The sequence below is a fragment of the Pteropus vampyrus genome, unplaced genomic scaffold (assembly GCF_000151845.1).
Source record: "Pteropus vampyrus isolate Shadow unplaced genomic scaffold, Pvam_2.0 Scaffold74, whole genome shotgun sequence".
NCBI classification, from domain to species: domain Eukaryota; kingdom Metazoa; phylum Chordata; class Mammalia; order Chiroptera; family Pteropodidae; genus Pteropus; species Pteropus vampyrus.
In genome coordinates this window covers 6,209,620-6,232,069 of record NW_011888855.1, presented here as the reverse complement: position 1 = coordinate 6,232,069, position 22,450 = coordinate 6,209,620, and the positions used below count along the sequence as shown (strand labels likewise).

General features: G+C 44.3%; 1 protein-coding gene across 3 annotated transcripts; it reads right to left on the bottom strand.

Moving 5' to 3' along the window:
* Positions 1 to 539: 539 nt before the first annotated feature.
* TXNDC15 (thioredoxin domain containing 15) lies at positions 540 to 21,420 on the bottom strand. Of its 3 annotated transcripts, none has more exons than XM_011362331.1 (5): positions 21,186 to 21,420; positions 6,263 to 6,753; positions 4,823 to 4,986; positions 2,775 to 2,905; positions 540 to 1,270 (listed from the first exon to the last, which is right to left on the bottom strand). In XM_011362331.1, exons 1-5 carry the CDS (start codon positions 21,388 to 21,390, stop codon positions 1,074 to 1,076), a joined length of 1,188 nt encoding a protein of 395 aa, XP_011360633.1. In that variant the 5' UTR covers positions 21,391 to 21,420; the 3' UTR covers positions 540 to 1,073. The 3 variants fall into 3 exon arrangements, with proteins under 3 accessions (XP_011360633.1, XP_011360634.1, XP_023387698.1); XM_011362332.2 differs by having other exon boundaries at positions 21,229 to 21,382; XM_023531930.1 differs by lacking the exon at positions 21,186 to 21,420 and adding an exon at positions 7,558 to 7,575.
* Positions 21,421 to 22,450: the final 1,030 nt, after the last annotated feature.

The following is a 22,450-nucleotide window of genomic DNA, read 5'->3' as shown; positions in this document are numbered from 1 at the left end:
ACCCCAATCACAGCTGTCCAGAACATGACACAAAGTTGTAATTCCCATTCATTATAACACTCTGAGAAGAAGACTCACTTAAGGTTCTATTCCCATAGAATTTAGGGTGCCTTATGAAATTAACTACTCTATCTAAAACACGAGGAATGATCAGTACAAAAGTAATTTATCATCATATAATGTCATATTTGAATTTAAGGATCTTTTAGAAACAGCTCTTCAAAAAATTCATATAAATTGCATGTTATCTCTTTTCTATATGTGTCCTAAAACTGGACTAGAATCAACTTGTGGGCAAGAATGGTGTTTTTATATTTCTTTTAGCTCTCAGTAAACCTTACAGTGCTAAGAACATTTTAAGGTTCCATTAGTACATGCTAGTTAGATAACTATGACTAAAATTTAGGCAATGCTTTAGCATAGAACCGAATATATAAGCTTTGGTTATAGTATTTACTTTCTTCTAACATCTGCCTTACCCGAAAACAACTTCTTAAACTACTTAAAATTCTTTCAGCGAAATTAGAGATCACAAACACTGAGGTATTTGACTCTTTTATTTTCCCATCAGTTGTTACTTGTAAGGTCACACTTATCAATTCTGGTTATTCTTCCCACAACACTTTCCTGCTTCTAGATTCAGAAATGGCAGATAAACAGAAAACCAACCTTCTTAGACATATATAAGGAATCAAGAGTCTTCTAAAACTATAATCTGAACGTCTAATTTCCGCCTTCTATGCAGTAAGCAGATTGTCACTCAATTCACTGTTCCTCCAGAATACATCTTCACATTTCAAACTGGATTTCTCCCTTAAAACATTGAATTATATTCAAGTAGTAAAAACAAGAATGGTGAATTCTATTGAATATTTTGCATTGGCTTATTGCAATACTAGTTAAAAGACCAATTTATAATTTTTTTACACATTCAACAGTTCGACAAATGTGCACAATTCTTTTAATCTGAAGTTATAAGTCAACATTTCACTGGAGAAAATGTGTGAAACTGCAGCATTAATTTCTGAAATGAAGGATTGAAATTCCTCTTTCTGGCTTCTTTCAGTCCATCCCTACTCCACATGTTCCTGCTCTTGTCCTGGAATTAGCCACCGAATACTCTCAGTTCGGATGGTAGCATACATAATAAAACTGATTAAAAAGAATAAAGAAAATATGAGCAACCAGTCCACGCTCTTTATCAACGTGCTGGGAAGAGGGCCCATTTGGTCAGCTTGAGTTACCACCACATTTTTCTTGGCTTCTATACCTGAAAAAGAAATCAATTGTTTCAAATCAGATAGAAAACACACCCACTATAGATCTTTCTGACGTATTTTGCATGGTATGCAAAATGACATACAGTCTTAAACACCACTAATAATATATCTGGGATGGGTTTCGCTTGCCTGTCAGTGTAATCTGTAACTTGCCTTTCTCCTCACCACATCAAAGGAACAGGAATTCATGCAGCTGTTCAAAGCTAAAACATTAGAATTTCTGAGAACTCATCAGAGGGGTCTTAGTGCATTGTAAGAGAACTGTCTTTTGTTCTCTCTTGAGACCAAAGTCCAACAAATAACCAGTAAAGCTACTCTCAGGAGTCTACAGGATGTTGTCACAGGTTAAGTAAAGCTAAATTCAAAGTGCCTTTAAAACAATTTACCAAAAGAATTATTAGAATAACTAACATCACTGGGATCGGTGATTACCAAATATGCAGTGACTCCTAAATTTCATTTGTGTCCTGAGTTTTCTTAGAGTACTGAGCAAAATTGCTCCCTCTCTCCGTATCAGTCTGAATAACAAGACCTGGAATAGCTAACAAGCCTTTTACTCCTATGAGATAACTTAGTTCTTTGCTCTTTAGTTTAGATATAAGTTATCACATTTAGCTTAACTTGTATGGAAGGTGTATTAAATTTGTATTTATTTCCAGTGAATATACTCCAGGAAGAAGAGGGGTATTCATAATTGAAGTGTTAAAGCTTTTGAGGAGTAGACTTTTCCAATGAAGAAAACTTCTTCAACATACAGTGTGCAAACTTTTACAGAATCAAAAATAAGGCCATTTAGTTTGGCAAATATTAAGGAATTAAAATAGCCTCTGCAAACATATCAAATAAATGGAATACTATACAGCAACAACAACAACAAAAAAACACAACTATATGCAACGATGCCAATGAAGCCCTCAGATATAATGGTGAGTGAAATAAGCCAGACACAAACAATCCATATTTTGTCTCCATTAAAATGAAGTTCAAAAACAGGTAACACTAGCCTTCTATGTTAGGAGTCACAATGGTGGTTACCCCTGGGCAGGGCAGGAGGGGTAATGCTGAGGGGGGTTGGTAATGTTCTTTCTGGATCTGACCACTGGTTACCCAAGGTGTTCACTTTGTGAAAATTTACCCAGTTCACTAATGGCTGATGCATATTTTTGAGTAAATATTATACTAAAATTTAAAATTATGTAAAAATGTATCTACAGGTGTATGGTATGTGAATTTTATCTCAGTGAAACTGTCTTTTTTTTTTTTTTTAAAGTATCTTTAATCATATTAAAATTACCTGTTCGTGTTATGCTTGCTACGGATTGGGAGACATTTAACAGGCTCATAATAGTTCATTAGAAAAGAACTTTTACATCTCAAAACCAATCTTGAATCCTTCACTTAAGGATGATGGCAGAGTAGAACACACTCCCACAAAGAAGGCACATACCCTCAGCAATAAAATGTCTTCTTTTACAGCGTATTATTTCTACATACCTGTCTGGTTAAAAATGAAGATTTTCAGCGTTTCCAATGTTCGGTCTGTATGATTAAATCTAGCCATTGGTTTAGCTCCTTGAAATAACAAGATGTTGGGAACAGCTACGGTGCCAAACCTGGTAGAAAGGCTATGAGAGAAAGTCAGAAAACCTGAATTAACAGTGGGCTTTCTCACACAATTACGATATCAGAATAGATGGCAATACATGAAAAAGGATCTGTTTTGTGTGACCTACAGATGTTTCTGATATTCAAACTGTAGACTTATAGTTGTTTCTGACCTCCCTTCCGTGGGTCATGGTTGGGGGTATTCCTGTTCTGCTGAGTTGCTTTCTATCACAACATGGAACGGCCCATGACATAATTATCCCACTATTTAAGTTCCTAATGCCAAAACAGAGCGGACCAGAAAATTCTAACTCATAGACAAAGCACACTGTGTCAATTTACTTGACAGAAGACATTTCATACTTTCCAGAATGCCCATCTCTCCCTCTCATAAAAGATTTAATTTATCGTAAGCAATTAGTTTGGGAAGTTGGCACAAAGGAATCTATGATCTAACCAACATACCGGGAAAGTTACAATTAGGTCAGGATCATTCGGAAGTAATATGACCTGAGCGGTTTTGTTTCACCTTTACATAATACAGAGCAGTGGTATAAGCTCGGAGTCATAACATTCTGGGTTCAAGCCTAAGTTCTGCCACTGTGTGAACCAGCTGTGTGACCTTTGAGCAGATTACTTATCCTCTTGAAGCCTCAGTTTCCCCCATTAGTAAAATGGTAATACTGGATCATCACAATTTTTTCTTTCATAAACATGCTTTAACTTAAATATTAACATATGAGGCAAATACATGTCCCATGCCATACAATAAGAAGTATCCTCCATTCTCCATAATTAAGGCCCCATACCAGGCACTGAGAAGGATGCATGGAGATGAAGGAACAAAGCCTGCAGGGAATGGGGGGTGGGCGTGGGGGTGACAGTACCAGACCCAAAACCAAAGAGCATTGAGCAAGTGCTGGGAACCAGCCCTGCCAGCTTGGGGACAGTGGAGGGCCATGTCAAAGCTGAACAATGACCTGGCCTGTCCTTTCCATCAGTCTGTTTTCTTGGGCCAGACCACTTAGATATTTCTCTGAAGCCCTTGTGGAAAATACTAATTTGTTTGCCATTTCTTTCTTCATAAACAGTTTCAGGTAAACACTGGCCGTTATCTTACCTACACCATAAATCAGTGGAGTATAAATTAATAAAGTTTTAATCAACCTCATTTTTCTCACCAACTTGACCATTGTCCAGACTTTTCACATTCATTCACACACAACATTTTGTTGTGACCTGCTAAGGAGCATCTAACTTAGGGAATGAGGGAACCACACAGTTTATAACCCAGGCACCATCACAGCACTTAAGGGAAATATGAAATATCTGAACAAAGCTCTCAGTAACTTATCTTATTGATAAATCTTTTTTAGACACTCATGTAAATATAAAACAAAGGTAAATGTCATTTTAAATGGCTAAATTAATAATTAATTTATTGAATGTCTACTAAGGAATATTCATGCAAGAATAAATATAAGAAAGAAGGAAACAGGGAAAGGAAGGGAAAAAATAAAATAAAATAAATCCTAAGGAGACACAGAACAGGAGTGCCAAGAGTTAGGCTGCCAGAGTGGGGACTTAAACTGCAAATGAAAGCCACAAACGAAGATCCTACCTGTGATACACTAATTTTGCTAATTCGGTCTGGCCAGGACCCTAAAAAAGTTCTCTGGCCCTCTCCCTGCCATCAGGCAGAGCCATCTTTAAATGCTACCACACAGAGAACAGTCCTCCTTCTTCTTAAGGGGCCTCCAGAAAGAGAGCCAACAGCTTCCTCAAGCGTTCAACACTCACACTTGCATTTCCCTTCCCACTCTCTCTGCAAAGGTCATGTCCACCTTCTCTGCTTTGGGCTTAACTAATTACAACCTCTAAATAACTGCCACCATCATCCCAAAGGATGAGATGGAAATCCCACAAAGGGAAGATACCTGCTGTGCTGAGATGCATCCAGTGCCAAAAAATGAAGAGCTGGAAATGCCCGGGGCAGAGAATTAAAATGAGGGGCCAAACTGGCAGAAAATCGGCACCAAGGGGTATAAAATAAGACTAGTGTGCAGTCACTACCGTTGGGGTTTAGAAAATCCATAAGGTCCTGTGGTTAAAAAAAAAAAAAAAAAAGAGTTAAAGTCAGCAGTAAATGTACATTTTTCTGGAAGGATACCCAAGAAACAGGAAACACTGCTGCCTCCAGGGAGAGGAGGTGGGGGCAGGGGTAGGAGGGAGACTGTAGTGTATCCCCCCAAGAATCTTTTGGATTTGGAACCATATGAATCTATCAGCAGAAAAATACTATCAAATGACAAGTTATGTACTTTCCTCTAAGCTTTCTTAATATTACTATAGAGCAATTTTCATATTTTTCATAATTTATTCATTCAAATACTAGGTATTCATAGGGTACAGGCCACTGTCCAAACCTTTGAATTGTGCATCTCACACAATCTGATGTCATCATTAAAGATGGTGATCTCTGGCCCAAACTATCATCTCAGTAGATCCAAGTCTGTACTAAGCAGTCGGATCAATGTATTTGGCCAGAGGTTAGTTCAAGTCAAGGGTGCATCATCCATGAGACCACTCTAACTCAGACTGCTTAAACTACTCACTCCTTGTCATGTGTACAACATTTGTGAGACAAGTCCCACAGAGCTGAGGCACAGTGTTTACCAGGTACTGAAGGGAGGGTGTGAGGCCATGGCTGACCTTGCATGTGCCATACTTGCCCTCATCTAAAATAAGCAACCAGAGCCTTCAGAGCTCAGATTTCTTCTCTCATATATGCAGCCTGCATTCATCCTGCTATCTGAGTTAACAATCCTACAGAAACGGTTAGTCATTATCCCAATATTCTCTTTGGAATCACCATCTATTCAACTAGCTGGAAAAACATGGCTGGGTGTGAGACAACTGTCTCAACTATCACTCCAGAATAAACACTGATTCAAACTCTTTGGAGTAAAGAAACTTTACATCAACATGACATACTTCCCAGGGGCATAACTAGTCTAAACAATGATAAATTAAAATTTTAGTAAATCAGATATGTTTAAGTGGCTCCTGTTATGATTCTGATGCCAAGCATCTGTTTGTCCACTGTGATTTTTACCATGAGCTTGGTGGTGAGATTATCCCAAGGATGACTAGGTTGAAGCTTCCCAAAAAGCATAATGGACATGAGTTATATAAAACTCTTCCTTTCTCTACAAACACTTCAGAGAGCAAAGTCCATTTTCACTAATGCAGCCACTAAACGTATCCCACTTACAATATGATCAAGATTACAACCCTCCATTTGAAAGATGATAGAGTATTAAATCCTAAAATCAATGTGCTGAAAAGGAGAAAAGCAATAAGTCATTTTTTCTTACCTGTGACATATTTAAAATTTTCAGGGTGAGATTTTCCAGTCCCGTGACGTTTCTCTCTTCACAGCTCACCTTGGGGGATTTCTGACTGTCGGTGTGATTGGAGTCCTCCATGGGGGCCGGCCCGGACCCCGCCACTTCCGGCTCTGTGTAATCCTCTTCTTCCCTATCCGGGAAGTTCCCACTAGTGCTGTCCAGAGAGAAGAGGCTCTCCCGGAGGTCACACCACGAGTCCGCGTCCCCTCCAGCCCTGCAGGTGCCAGCACTGGGCTCTGTGCTCAGTTTGTCCTCAGCTTCCCCAGGAATCACAGACAACATCGCCATGGGGTCGCCTTCGGTGTCCAGCCTGAGCATGGCATTGGCCTCTTCTGCTGAAGTGTCCTGGCTCATCCGGTGGTCGTGTGAAGGCTCCTCTTCACTCATGTACACAGCCCCCACCTGGAGAGGGGGTGCAGGCTGCTCCCCTGACCATAAGTGACCACTTTCCACTGCAACTAAAATATGCCAGCATGTTCACAGTCTTATTTGACTTCCAAATAAATGGACCTCAAAGAATTATGGTTCTCCTAAACAGGAAATTTTCCTCTATGGGGAAAAGTTATCTTGAAGAGGAAATTTAAGGAATTTACATCAAAAAGCTAATCAGCTCTTTGTTCTGCTTCTGTAAATATGCTTGCTGTTTGCAGGAGCTCATGCAAAAGCTCACTGCACTTTGCTGACTTGTAAATGTAACTGTTTGTACCATAGCATTCCCGGCGCCCGCCCCCTCCCCTTGAAGCACCTTGTACCTTGGCAGATCCCACTTCCTGTAACAATCTGTAACCAGCGGTAATCCATAACAACTCCTGTCCTTCCACCAATGTTACTACTTGCAACCATAGCAACTCCCTCCACTTTGTAATGGTCTAAGCTCGAATCAACCAATCGGCTCAAGTAATAGACTGGCATATAAGGAATGCTGCACTATAACACAGGGCCCAGACTCCTCAGAGCGCTAGCTCCTCTGGGACCACACGTAATAAACTGAATTCTCCTTCTCTCAAGTTACTGCTTGGTTTTTTGCTGGTCAGACTTTGGAGCTTTTCTGCAATTTTTGGAGGCCCCAGCGAGATTCCAACCACACCAGCCCCCTGAGCCGCCAGACCAGTGGTTCGGCCTAGCCGAGGCGGAGGGGAACCGAGACAACTGAGGAGGTGTGCCACCTGACGAGTATTCCAGGTTCTCTTTTGGATTGGCGCCCCGATTCCCAGTGAGGCTGAGACACCAACCAGACTCATAGGAGGGAAGGACCAACTCACCAGAAACGGCTGCAGGAGGAAAAGGTACCAAGGTAAGGAGGAAAGGTCCCGGGACAGCCCCCTTTCAGGTCTCGCCTGTCGGGTGTAAGAGGAAGCTGATCCCTTCCTGATCTTCAGTAAGAAGATATTAGTTAGGGAACCTGGTGAGTATTCCAGGTTCATCGGAGTCTCCAAAAGCAGGGGTGGAGACTGGGTCTCCCCGGTGGAGGAGACGTCAGGTTAGGCCAGAGGCCTTCCATAAAGCGGGAGGGCACCATTTAGCCTAATGTATGAGTGAGAGTTTCCTCAGCAGGGAGGCATCAGGTTGAGGCAGGCCCCCACTGGCTGAGTATACTGGTGGGGAGGAGTAATGTTTTGACCTGATGTGTGAATGAGTGAGTGAATGAGTGGCTTGGCCGATATGATCGATGAGATACGAGTTTGTAGCTCCACGGCTGGACACCCTTAAGGTCCCCTGAAGCCCAGAGACTTTGCGTGGGCTCATTGTGCAGTTCTGTGGTGAATGGCATACAGTCCAGGGCAGCATCAGACTACTGTCCAATCGCAAGTCACAAAGCTGAGTCCACTATGGCTAAGTGTCACCTAAGCTCCCCGCAAGGGGACAAGGCCAGATGAGCATCTGAATGGTCTCCTCTGTGGAGGGGGCACCCACCCTTGTTTGTCTTTTGATCACTGTTGTAGGGTGGGAAGAGTTTGGTCAACACTAAGAAAAGAGGGGAACTCCATCACTCTCCAGAGGGCAACCAAGCGCCCTCCACAAGTTAGCAGACATGTTAAGGAATGGTGGGAGGTTGTATGAAAGAGAGTGAATGAGTGACTGAGATGTGGTCTTGCTACAAAGCAAGAGTTGAGCCCCAATCTGCAGTTCCGTGGCAATCCTCATACGGCTTACGGTGGCCTCACTGGATCTCCATAAGGAGTTTACTCCACTGATCCGGGTCGGGGGTTTATACTGACCCACCAATGCTAAGAGGTGCCTGAAATCCCCGTGAGGGGAGTGGCTGGAGACGGGCGAAGCGAGTGGCATCCCCTCTGAATTTCCCAGACCCTATTCCCCATTCCCCCTTGTAGCGTGATAGTTGTCTGTTGAGGAAAGTACAAGAGGTACTCCTGATATATATGGTGGAAAGGAAAGTAGGAAAGTGTCTTGGTAACAAAAGACATAAGGTCTGGGGACTTACTTTGAAGGAAATTAAAGGAAAGGTGTTTGCCTCAGAGTTGGTTATTTCTGAAAGCGTGAAAAGAGGCAAACTGAAGGAATAAAGAAAATATGAAAGGTTTGCGGAAGTAGTAGGTTTGCGAAGGGAAGTCCTGAGGAAATTTTGAGAGGAAAGTGTGGAAGGTTTGTGAAGAGATTCTGAGGAGAAAATTCTATGTAACTAAGCTAAATAAGATTGAAAATTTAAATGTCGAAAGTAAACTGATGTAAAATTGGAATTGTATTCTAATGTTTTGTAGACTATTGGTCTGCCATTAATGTTGGGAAAAGGTTTTCTGAGTAGAAAACAAGGATTCTATATGTCATCAAAATAATTTCAGTGTTTTACGCTGCCTTAACCAGGTTTCTGGAACTTTAGAAAATATACTAACAATGGCCTCTGCACCCTATCTTCAAAGGAAGCTCTCTGCAAATATGGAGGGAGGTTCTTCTAAGCCAACTGTCTTAAATTATATGTTGAAAAATGTTAAGAAAGGTTTCTCAGAGGAGTACAGGGTCAAGCTAACCCTGGGAAAGCTTCGTAATCTTTGTGAGCTTGAATGGCCGACCTGCAGGGTAGGTTGGCCCCCAGAAGGGACCCTACACCTCCATACAGTGAGGGCAGTGTACCGGGTAGTGACAGGGACTCCTAGATATCTAGACCAGTAGCCATACATAGACACATGGCTGCAGATCGCTACTGTAGTGCCCCTATGGGTCTGGTTTTGTGTGAACAGGCAGGGAAAGAGTAAGGTACTAGTAGCCCGACCAGCTCAGAAAAAGAACAAAGAGGAGCCAGCAGAAATAATCCACCATGGGGACCCGGAGGAAGAACCTATCTTCCCACTACCATTCATCTCAGCGGTTCTGTCAGTCCCTGTGCAACTACTTTACTTACAATTGCCAGACAGGCCCTTACCATCAGTGCCTTCGCCACCCCAACCTGCCCCAGGGCTTCGGCCCGGCACCATGTCCTCTGCCAGGTTCAAGTTCAACTCCTCAGATCATTCTGCCTGGTATATGGGGCTGATGTCTAGCCAGGAGGCACAGGTCTGACTCTAGGGCCAGTTTCACAGCATGTTCCTAGTCCACGACTCCTCCACCTACCCCAGGGACTAGGTACTGTCTGTGTCTGAGAATTCACGAGTCTCCCACTACATCATCAACTTGTTGCCCAAGTTTGGGGACCTGGAATTTGGCCATTTGCTGGCCTTGCTGGAGTTTTATAAGACTCACTACCTGAACACTACCACCCTGATAGAACCAGCACCCAAGTATCCAAGCCCATCAGAATATATGTGGACTCTCAATGACTTTCCTGGAAATGATGCCGAAAAGTCCAAATTAGCCACCTCACAGTTGTCACCCAATAAACTTATTCGAGAACCCAATGATAGATTAAAAATAGTTAAAGAACAGTCCTTAGGACACAAATGAAAGTTTACTGTTCAGATTTTCTTGCAGAACGAGCAGCAGAAGAAAAGATTCATGAAGAAAGGGAACAACTGGCACTGCAGCTGGCAATTTTGCAGAAAGACAAAAGTATCTTTGAAGATGGAGACAGGCAGTCCTTGATAGAAATACAGAGCCATCATGGAGGGAGAGCCAGAGACCTAGACCAACGGGCCATACCGCAAGAGGTAAAAGCTGGGACTAGGAAACCTACAAACTCGATAAGAACACCAGAGACATGCCAGAGGCCAGAGGAGTCGCCTACAGAGTTCTATAAGAGACTATGTGAGGAGTTCCGGGTATATGCCCCTTTTGACCCTGAGGGTCACAAACCCAACGCATGGTCAACACAGCATTTGTGGCTCAATCCTTCACTGATATCTGCCACAAGCTTCAAAAATTAGAAAGGCTTTGCTGGAATTAATGCCACCCAGCTACTGGAGGTCACAAACAAGGTGTTTATAAACCACAACCAGGAGTCACAAAAGGTAATTGACAAATGGATGAAGCACAAGGTGTCCCTGTTAACAACTGCACTGGGGAACCCAGGTCCAGAACAACAGACTGCGGCTCCTTCATGGAAGAGAAAGGAACGAGAAGGAGACCCCCACTTCACTGTGACCAATGCACCTACTGCAAAGAAACCGGCCTTTGGAAAAACGAATGCCCTCATCATAGAAAAATACCTGAAAAGCCAAAAGAATTTCAATCAACCTCATAAAGGAAGATACCAGCCTAAGCCAACAGCTGGACCAAGGAACAATCAGACTAGGAACAAGCAGGCTCCCTGATCCTAGACCCCCAGCAACCTATGGTCACAATAAAAGTAGAGGGGCCAATCAATGACTTTTACAGTAGACACTCAATACCATGGCCAAACATCAAGAAAGGAGTCCGTGAGTTCCTAGGGGCAGCTGAATTCTGTTGAATTTAGATATCGGGTTTCTCTGAGATTTCAAGCTACTATATAAGGCCACAGATTTAAATGTAAAGATTCCCCATGCTGTAACTGAATTAATGAATAATCGAGGACATAAATGGCTGACCAACGCCATAAAAACTCATTATCAGGGACTGCTTTGCAAATATCCACGAGTCTGTCTCGAAACTACGAACATTGAACCCTGCTATGTTTCTGCCCACTGAGCAGGGGCCTCCCGACCACGATTGTGAGGAGGTCATGGATGAAGTTTACTCAAGTAGGCCAGACTTGACAGATGTTCCTCTTCAGGACCCAGAACTGGTATTGTTCACCGATGGGAACAGCTTCATCCATGAAGGACCGCGCAAAGCCAGCTACACAATAACAACTATTGATGAAGTAATCGGAGCTGAGGCCCTGCCACAGGGCTGGTCAGAACAGCAGGCCGAACTATGGGCACTCATCCAGGCACTGCGACAGGCTGAAGGAAAACTGGCCAACATCTACACTGACTCAAGGTATGCCTCTACTACCTTGCACATACATGAGGCCATTTACAAAAATGGGGGATTGCTGGCGGCAAGAGGAAAAGAAATCAAGAACAAAGGAGAAATCTTCCAACTGCTAGAGGCAGTATGGAAGGCTTCAAAGGTGGCATTCACTGCAGGGGCCACCGATACTTGCTTGGGTTGGTTTGCACCTACTCCAGAAGGGTTGAAGCCTTTCCTACGCACACTGAATGTGCACGAGAAGTAGCCAGAGCCTTACTGAGGGAAATTGTTCCAAGATACGGACTACCCCTCTGTATTGGATCAGACAATGGACCTGCCTTTGTGTCTGAGATAGTCCAGACCTTGTCCAAAGCTTTAGAAATCAAATGTAAGCTCCACATGGCCTACAGGCCACAAACTTCAGGGAAAGTTGAATGGATGAACTGGACACTCAAAACCACTCTAGCTAAGCTTTGTCAGGAAACCCAGTTACCGTGGATAGATATGCTGCCTTTAGCTCTACTCCAAACGTGATGCACCCCAAGACCTTCAGGCTACTCTCCTTTTGATATCCTTTATGGGAGACCTCTCCTAGTGATAGGGAAGTTAAAAGGAAACCCTCAATTAATGGCTGACCTAGAAGTGTCCCAACAGCTTCAGGCCTTAGGAAAGACCCTCTGTAGCATCACTCGGGAAACTTTAGAAAGAGCCCCTTTCCCTTTGGGGAACTGGGTTCACCCCCTTCAGCCAGGAGATGAAGTATGGGTTAAATATCAGAAAAAGGAGCAGCTCCAGTGAAGCTGGATAGGCCCTCACAGTTATATTAGCAACTCCCACTGCTATTAAAGTTGCAGGTATCACCCCATGGATCCACCACACCTGGATAAAGAGAGCAGCACCTCTGGAAAGCCAGGAGACTTGGACTGCAGAGTCTCTTCCTGATCAACCACTCCGAGTTACGTTCCAGAGGCAGCAGAAGTCCACCTGAGATCGTCGGCCCTGCTCTGGCCACCCCAGAAGCTGGCCAGTCTACACACAGCAGAAGTTTGAGGATTGACCATTACCACAGTTGGCTGAAACTGGCACAGACAGATTCCACCAACCCTCGTAAGTAGGAAACCAACATGCCCTGCTCCAGCCACAAACCGGAAGCTGGCTGGTCCACACGTGGCCAAAGCCTGAGGAATTTCATCGTGGGACTCCTTATAATTGGACACTGGGGAGGGAAGGAAATTAGGGCAGAGGACTGTGAGCTATGTATTCATGTCACCAAAGGAGGTAAGAGAATTTCCACTACTTTAATTTTCTATAGCTACTATGACTATCAGGGAACTGAGAAAGGGATCTGTAACTATAACTAGACTCAATATTCAATATGCGACCCAGGAAGTAATTAACCTTATGTATGTTACAACCCAAATAACCCTCCCACTGAAACAGTTTTCAAAATAAGGGTAGCTCTGAGGGACCACGGGGGAGGATGGACAGATGGACCCATGTTGGCCCAGACTAGAGTGAAAGAGAATCCTAATCAGATAATCCTAAAGTTTGATGCTTGTGCTGCTATGAGTCAGGGCCAATGGGAGGAAGGGAGATCCTGTGGATCTCTCAACTGGAAAGAAAGTTATAGAACAGAAGAAAAGTATATATGTCCCCACAGTTCATATAGAACAAGCTGTGCATATTGGTCATGTGTCCTATGGGCTACTTGGGAGAAAGACACCAACAAGATAAAGGTGCATTTAAGAAAAGGGGTAGCCTTATCAAACTGCACCACACATAAGTGCAATCCATTAGAGTTCATCATAACCAACCCCTTGAACTCCCATTGGAGTTCCAGATAAGTATTAACACTTGGCATTGATGGGACAGGCTAAATCCTTATGTTCAAATTCGTATCTGTATCATAGGTCGAGTACTAGCCCATTCCGCCCAAGTCTATCAGGTTTATAAGACCTCCTACAAGGAAGTAACTGAACCCTTACCCTCATCGCCACAATCAATCAAAAACTTATTTCTCAGAATGGCTGAAGGAATAGCTCACTCCCTGAATGTCACTTCCTGCTATGTATGTGGGGGAACACTAATGGGAGATAGGTGGCCGTGGGAAGCTACTGAATTGGTTCCCAACCAGGCAATGCCAGATATAACGGCCCCACATACCTCAAACAGTGGTCAATGGATTTTAGAACATACTATTATAGGACAATACTGCCTGGCCAGAGGTGGAAGAAATCTCAAACACTCAGTCAGAAACTTAGTTTGCTCAGGCCAATGATATTATAATGCCGCCTCCAAACGAAGCGTGTGGCAGGGAAACAGAAAAGAGAGAAATCCGTTGGCCAGATTCCCAAGGCTAACTAAAGCCTGGCATAACCCAGGCAAGATCCAAGACTGGACGGCTCCACGTGGGCTTTACTGGATTTGTGGAAGCAACGCCTATATCTGGCTCCCCACAAATTTGGAAGGAAGTTGTGTAATTGGCATGATAAAATCATCGTTTATCCTCTTACCTCTGAAAACAGGGAACAGCTTGGTCACCCGGTCCCACAACCCTTGCAAAGAGTGAAAACAGAGCTCTTAATAGGGGACTGGAAGGATGATGAGTGGCCCCCAGTACGAATAATCCAATACTATGGGCCTGCCACTTGGGGAAAAGATAATTCTTGGGGATATCATACCCCCATTTACATGTTAAACCAAATAATCTGACTGCAGGCAGTTTTGGAAATCATTACTACCGAGACTGGGAGAGCCCCGACTCTTCTTGCACATCAACAGACCCAGATGAGAATTGCCATCTACCAAAACAGGTTGGCATTAGATTATCTATTAGCAGCAGAAGGAGGCATATGTGAGAAATTCAATCTCACCAACTCTTGTATACAGATAGATGACCAGGGCCAGGCAGTTGAAGATCTTGTCAAGCAGATGACAAAACTGGCACATGTGCCCGTGCAAGTATGGCATGGATGGGACCCTGATAGCCTCTTTGGAAGTTGGTTCTCTACCTTTGGAGGCTTTAAGACCTTAGTTGGAGTAATACTCCTCCTCAGTGCCTGCCTCCTTCTACCTTGTCTATTGCCTTCTTGTTGTCCAGTCAGTTACCTCCCTCATAGAGGCTACAGTGGAAAGAAAAACTGCAGCTAAGATCCTTGCAGTGGAATTACTGGTCCCTGGCACTAGGAGATCAAGAGGGAGATCATGAGGTTAATGCCCTATAAAGAATCTAAACAGGCATCAAAAGGGGGGAATGAAGAGGAAATTTGAGGAATTTACATCAAAAAGCTAATCAGCTCTTTGTCTGCTTCTGTAAATATGCTTGCTGTATGCAGGAGCTCATGTAAGAGCTCACTTGCACTTTGCTCAACTCGTAAATTTAACTATTTGTACCCATAGCAGCCCCCGCCTCTTGTAGCACCTTGTACCTTGGCAGATCCTACTTCCTGTAACAATTTGTAACCAGCGGCAACCCATAACATCTCCCGCCCTTCCACCAATGTTACTACTTGCAACCATATCAACTCCTTCTGCTTTGTAATGGTCTAAGCTCGAATCAACCAATCAGCTCGTGTAATAGACTGGTATATAAGGAATGCTGCAACATAGTTCAGGGCCCAGACTCTTCAGAGGGCTAGCTCCTCTGGGACCGTGCATAATAAACTGAGTTCTTCTCTCCGAGTTATTTTGCTGGTCTGACTTTAGAACTTTTCCGCAACAATCTTTCCCACTAAACTATCTGAAAGCCACCCACGAGTCTCCAGGTCATGAAAAAGATCCTAAGGAGATACTAGATTAATGGATGTCGAATAAATAAGTCGACAAAAACATAGCTTCATGTGAAACCTGCTGCTTGCCGTGTAGCAGACATCCGATTGAGAAAACATAATAAAAACATTTTAACATTTTTGTTTGTTTGGGGAGAATATCCAAGACAACAGTAATTGCTTTATGGAAGATTCTACTATGGCAAAGCATCTTTGCACAACATAACAGATGACCAAGCCAAGGCACAAAAAGGTTCAGCATAATGCCCAATGGCACACAGCTAGCAAGCAGCAGAGCCAGGTCTGGGAGTGCCCAGCAGTGCAGGAGCCACAGCAGGGAGAAAAGGAGGGCTATCCTCCCATTTTGGAGCCACTAGTTAGGGCTTGGGCAAAATGCTCAGATTAAGGAAGAGTCCTGGGCAGTCTCATATGTCCATTTAGCAATCTCCACTCACGTCTACAACAAAGACTCTTGCCCTCAAACTCATTAACTCAACAACAGTTGCCAAACTCTATGCCAGACACTGACTAGGAGAAACAAATGAGCCCAGATGCACTCACACAAGCTCACCATGTGGCTGGGGAGCCAGCCACCAGCTGGGTAATGAGCTCTGCCAAGCCACAAGCATGTCACCAGAGCATGAACGACCAACTAGCTTCAGTGTTAGGGAGGAGTCTGGGGGCTTGGTAAGGTATGCACATTCATATATGGTCTCAAATAATATTCCCATGGAGGTCTACAAATAATTCAGCAATTCAGAAACATTCTCTTGGAATTCTACTTCTAGCTAAGATGGAGTGACAGGGGCCAGATTTATCCTCCCTCCAAAAACAACTCAAAAAGCAACCAAATATGTGAAACAACAGTTTCAGGAAACTAGCTATCAGGCAGTGAAGGACAGCCATCCCTGAGAAATAGGAGAAAAATGAGGAGAGCCCTTTAATCCTCTAGTTTACTGCCTGAACTAGTGGCTCAGGAGGGGAAACCGAGGCAGCAGACTCAATGAGTTGAGGAGATGGAGCTGAGGATCCAGGGAGACCAGGGATGGAGTTTGCAGGATGGAATACTAGAGATGAGAGAGCTGCAGAGAGGACTCTAGAGAACTGCAGAGCCCAACCTCCCACCTTGAGTATACTGGTCAGCACATGCATGTGAGTAAACTATACAAAGCCAGGGAAAGAACCACCCAGAAGGATTAGAGGCAATAGTACCCAACATTCACACAGAGCTGGAAATAGTACCTGTTCCCACCGGCTAGGCTGGCAAACTTCATATTTCCTGGGGCATGGGATAGAGTACACAAAAGGCCCTGGAGTGAGTACAGCTCTACTCGCATCTAGCAAACCTTAAAAGCAAGGATCAAATTGTTTTCAGTGGTTTAACTTTCAGAGGCTGGACTTAACTACCTCAGAACAAAGTTCAAGAACACTTATAAGAATATTAAAATATCCAGCACTGAAGGTAAAATTCATGTCTGGCATCCAAAAATTTCCAGGCATGCAGAAAGGCAGGAAAATATGACCAAGAGTGAGGAGAACAGTCAACCAAGTAAAACTGACCCAGAATTTGCACAAATGTCAGAATTACAAGGATATTAAAACAGTAATTATAACTGTATTACATATGTTCAAAAGGTTAAGTAGATATAGAAACATAAAATATATTTTTTAAAAGAACCAAATTATACTTCTAACAAAAACTATAATGTCTGAAATGAAAACTGCCCTGGATAGGATTATTGATAGATTAGACACTGCAGAAGAAAAGGGTAGTGAACTTGAAGGCACAGTAATAGAACCTATCCAAAATAAAACATACAATGAAAAAAAGTATCAAAAAAATTAAGAGATCAGTGACCTGTGGGACAATTTTAAGTGTACAGATAATTGTAATATGCAAAAGAGAGTAGAGTCGGGGCTGGGGACAGAAAAAATATTTGCAGAAATAATAACTGTTAAGTACTGGAAGAAAACTATAAACCTAGAATTCTATACCCAGCAAAACCATCTTTTAAAAACAAAAGCAAAATAAATACTTTTTCAGACATTAAAGCTGAAAGAATTATCACCAGCAGAACCACATGACAAGAATTTTAAAGGAACTTCTCAGGCAAAAGAAAAATGATACCAAATGGAAATACTGATTCACACAAAAGGAAGAAGAGCGCCAAAAATGATAACTGTATAGATAAATATACACAATTCTTTCTGAAAGTCTAGCTATGGAGGGGAAGAAAGACGGGGTAGTTGCTATGGGGAGGCAAGGGGCTAAGGGAGGTTTCTGTTTTGGCTTTAGGACATGGGAGAAATTCAAGAATAGGTAAAGCAGATGGGAAAGCAGATAAGGAGGGAGAGGTGACGATATAGGTTAGATATGGCAGAGTAAAGGGCTTGGAAAGCAAAGGTCAAGAACTTCTGTGACTCTGATCTAGAGAAGGGGCTAGGTGCCTGGGCAGGGAGCTCTGCCAGTTTGGTGGGAGTGAGATCACATTGGAGGTCTTTCTGTAGCCTTTGATTGATGAGCATGAACTACTTGAATAATCAGAAGAAAAAACAAATATGTTTGCTGGGTTGTCTCAAGACAGAGCAGGAAATGAAGCCAGGGAGGCTAGAAGTCTGGAGAAGAACAAATGGTGCTGGGATTGGGAGCCAATTCTACTCCCAAATGCCCTGGCTCCATAGAGGTATGCTCTCTCTCTGAACCTAAATAGCATTCTAGGGCCAATAAGTACACGGAGACTGCCAATACCCTGAAAGACTCTCAGGAAAAAAAAACCAGGGCAGAAATTAGCATCTGGTTCTCTCTATCATATCATCTTTATGCAAAAATGGATAGATGTCCCCCACAAAAAATCAAAAGGAATTCTGAGTGATGCAGAGAACTGGTATTTTAAGCTCAGATATGTAGCTTTTCCCTCCTGTGAAGATATTTAAGGAGACAGTACAGATTAGAAACAAAAAAAAATCATATGGCCTCAGGTACCATTGTTTTCATTTAGGTATTGGGAAGAAAGAAAACACTGAATTATCCCACACTAAGATAGAAATGACTTAGCATGCCAGAGCCATTGAACCCTCCCATGGTAATCCACCTTTTAAAAGAGATTGCTTCTTAACCTAAACAAACTGATTATAGCTTGAGCCATGTATAAAGTGAAAATTATTGCATTATTGGCAGCAAGGAAGATGTCTGGAGAACAAGGGTGAGGGCATCATGCCAACTCTGCCAGGGAGCCCTAACCTAGGTCAGCTCTTTCACACCGTTCCAGTTTTTCTCAAAAGGTTCGCTACTAGCCACAGGTTTTTTCACAATGGCTTCTGTAGCAGGGGAGCCAAATTTGGGAGTACCCAAAACAGCCAGTGGTTGGAGGAGCAGCAACCTATACTTTCCATAGAAAATACTCAAAGAAAATACCACTGAAATGAGGAAATTCACAGGGCTACTTGCAGATTAAATGAGAAAAGATGTGTATGGTCCCTGGCACATAGTAGCATTCCATAAATGGCTGCAACGATGATGATATGAGTGATGTTTATAATTCAAAGGGATGGATGGGAACACAACTAAGTATATTGATTCCTCTGTTAAATACATTAGTCATCCATCCACCTCTCCCATCCCCACTCACACCCCTCAGCCCAGACCACAGCCCTGACCTGAAAAACTGCTGTAGCCACCTAACTGATCTCCCTGGTTGGCCCTCTATTCCCACTCCTCACAGCAATCCAAGTGGAACTGAAAAGTTAAAAGCAAATCTGATCATGTCATTCCTCTGCTAAAACCCATTCAATGGCTTCCCTCTGCCCTGTGAATGAGTCTGCAATTCTGTGGCATGGATACCAGGCCCCTCATGATGGTCTCTGTCCACACTCTCAACTGGTACCACCAGACATTCTGGTCTCTAATTACTCATGCTTTCCTCCACCTACCTCAGAGCTGTCCTGAGGGCTGTTTCTCTGCCCAGGAAGCCCTCCATCCCCTCGTCTTCTGGCTGTTCCGACTCATCCTTCAGATATCACCCTAATCTTCACCTCTATAAGGTGAACTTCACCTCCTCTGCCCTCAGATCAGAGAGACCTCCCATTACAGCATCTAGTAATGCCATGAAACTCTCCTTAAAGCATTTTCCACTTTTGTAATTTACTTAATGATCTGTAGTCATTTAATGCCTGCCTTTCCCATCAGACAGGAGGGCAAGCCTGTTTCTCTGTCTGGCTCACCTCTGTACCCTCAGCGTCCAGCACAGTGCATGGCATATGGTGAACGCTCAGTAAGAATCTGCCAGTTGACTGGCTAGTGAGGATGGACATGGAGATACTGAAGCCAGGAGCTGGCACCTGTTCCTTGACACCTGGACAGACCTGCCACCTTCAGTTGCTAATCTGCCAGTGGACATATCCTCTGCAGAAAAAAATCCTTGGATTTTTCAGCCACCCTGAAAAAGAACCAGCTGGTGAAGATTCCACTGTCCTCACCTCATTCATGGCCTGGCCATGATGACCAATGACGCACCCTGTGGCCAAAGTTATCCTCAAGTCTGCATGAATGTGACCCTGACTGCAACATGTCAGTCCCCTCAGTCAGCCAGGGAACAGCACATTCAACTTGGGGAATTCGAGGAGAGCTTAATAAAGGGATCACCAATGTGTGGGCTGAGTGTAGAGAAAACAAAAGCAATAGTCAGGCACTCCAGGGCCAGCAACAGCAAAGGGCCAGCCACTCACAGACTTTAAGAGGCCAGAGGCAGAAACAGTCACAGAACTTTTTGAAACAGCTGTGACTTTCAGCAGACGGATACGGACAACCTATGATAACCTCTGAGTGAGGGAGCTGAGAAAATCAATACCCTGACCTCACTCTTCTTTCATTCCAGCCCACAGGAAGCCAGAAGGCAGGAGAGCCACTCAGGGCAGAGCAGGCTAGAAGAGGCCTGAGAATGATCTGGGAGACAAACGAGATATCCAGCACAGGCTGTCTCCTCTCTGAGGCCGGTGGTTAAGCTGTAGTGACAGAAGTGGAGTACAGAGGTCTGACTTTGTGAAAGCAGGCAGATACTGGCTTGAATCGTGGCTGCCTTCCCACCTGAGGGGTCCCTGAGAGCATGCCCGGACAAGCAGCGGGTTACTTTGGGAGTCTCCTGTGTTTTTCTCATCTGTCCTTCATTACAGGCATCTAAGAGTGGCCTTCTTAAGAAAATGGTTCAGCAAGGTGCAAAGTAAAGCGTGGGCTTTGGAGAGAGACAGGCTCTGCCATTTTCCATAAGTGCAAACTCAGGCAGATTACTTAGCCTCTCTGAGCTCAGCATCTTCATCTATACAATGGAGATACTAATGGAACCCATATCATAGGGTCGGTGGGAGGACTAAATGAGCTAAGGGAGGAAAGCGCTACTCATAGTTCCTGACTCCCAATAAGGGCGGCATGAATGTCGGCTATTCGTTATTACTATTATCATTAAATACAAAGTGCCTGCCACAATAACAAAGTGCCTCAGTAAGTGCTAATACACGGTCACTCCCGACTGACAAGTCGCCCAGTGAGGGGGCCTGAACGTGGCCGGGTCACACCCGGAGCTCCCCACCCCGCCGTTCCCCTCCCCGCCCCGCCACCTCCGCGGACCACAAGCGCGGACTACCCGGGGAAGGAGGTCGGGACAATGCGTGGAGAGATGCTAGCAAGAGGTGAGGCGCGCGTCGCTGGCCTTCGCGCAAGTAAAAGAGCGTCCCCGGCCGGGCGGACCTGCACTTGGCGCACCGCCGCCGGCCGCCCCCCCGCCAAGGCCCCAGCCCGCACTCACCCTCCAGGCCGCGGGCGGGAGGCCCCAGCACCCACAGCAGTACCTGCCACCAGCCGAGGAGCCACATGGCGCGGGGCGGGCGGTGGCCAGCACCACCACCCAGGCCGAAAGGTAACCTGCGTACGGCGACGCGCGTCACGCTCCCAGCCGGAGGAAGACTGAGTGAAGATAGTCCGGGAGCGCGGGCGCGGGCCCGCGCCGCCATCTTGACACCTGGCGGTCGCCGCGGGCGCCATCTTGGAGTCGGGCGGCCTGCCTCTGCCTTGTGGCCTGCGTTGTCTGTTGTTCGCTGTCGTTCGCTGTCGTTTCGACGCTCTTTAGGAGCTAAGCGCCAGACATTTCGGGTCAATTCGAATTTTTCTGACACCCCCCCCATATTTTGGGCAGGGTTTCTTCACGTGCGAATGGGGGCCAGGCTAGTGATAGCACACACCGCTCCTACTGGCGCTTCATTCCTGGCCGGAAAGGCCCAAAATCCTCCTAACAATGCCCCATCGAGATGCAAATCTTTGAAGCTCCTGTGTTACCCGTGCTACCCTACCTTGGGTTGCCAGATAAAATACAGGATGCCCAGTTAAATTAAATTTCACAAAAACAACAAACAGGTTTTTACTATAAGAGATATACGGAAATTCAAATGTAACTGAGTGTACCGTAAGTTTATTTACTGCATCTGGCAGTCTTAACCCTACTCAGAGCAGGAGATTTCTGTTGGTTGGTTGGTTTTAACTAACCTTCAAGGCAATCTCTCCTACTTAAACCACCCCCCCACGGCTGGGTCCCAGAGGTGGTGAAGCCACCAGGAGCATAAAGCTAGAAAAGGACCTATAATGAAGACAGCACGAATGGGGATGAGAAGTATACAACTGTGGAACTGCATTCCAGAGCAAAGGCACGAAGGGAGGAATCTGAGAGAATATTTTCAGAGGAAATGAAAAAGATGACCATCCTTGCCAGAAGTTAAAGGGGAGGGCCTCCTAAAAAAGAATAAAGACAAGTTTTGAGCAGCCACTAGTGCTAAGTCACTGTGGAGAGTGCAGCTTTCAAATTTATTTTAAGAGGCTGAAACAATAGAAATAGATTTCAAAGATCTTTATTTTGAACTACTGGTAAATATAGCAACGTTAAGAGAGCTTTTGGCTATATGGTGAATCCTGGCTTCAACGTTTATAATAGTATATGGTTGATCAGGTTATGTAACTTAATCTGTAAAATGAGGATGAAATTATATAGAGTTGTGAAGATTAAATAAGATGCAAAGTGAT

Bases quoted from the DNA above. Each gene is read 5' to 3' on its own strand.
- TXNDC15 (XM_011362331.1), bottom strand. From the start codon at position 21,390: ATGGCGGCGCGGGCCCGCGCCCGCGCTCCCGGACTATCTTCACTCAGT. The intron at 4,987-6,262 runs GTAAGAAAAAAT...TTTTAACCACAG, and splicing joins AAATTTTAAATATGTCACAG to GACCTTATGGATTTTCTAAA. The intron at 2,906-4,822 runs GTATCTTCCCTT...TTTCTCTCATAG, and splicing joins GATGCATCTCAGCACAGCAG to CCTTTCTACCAGGTTTGGCA.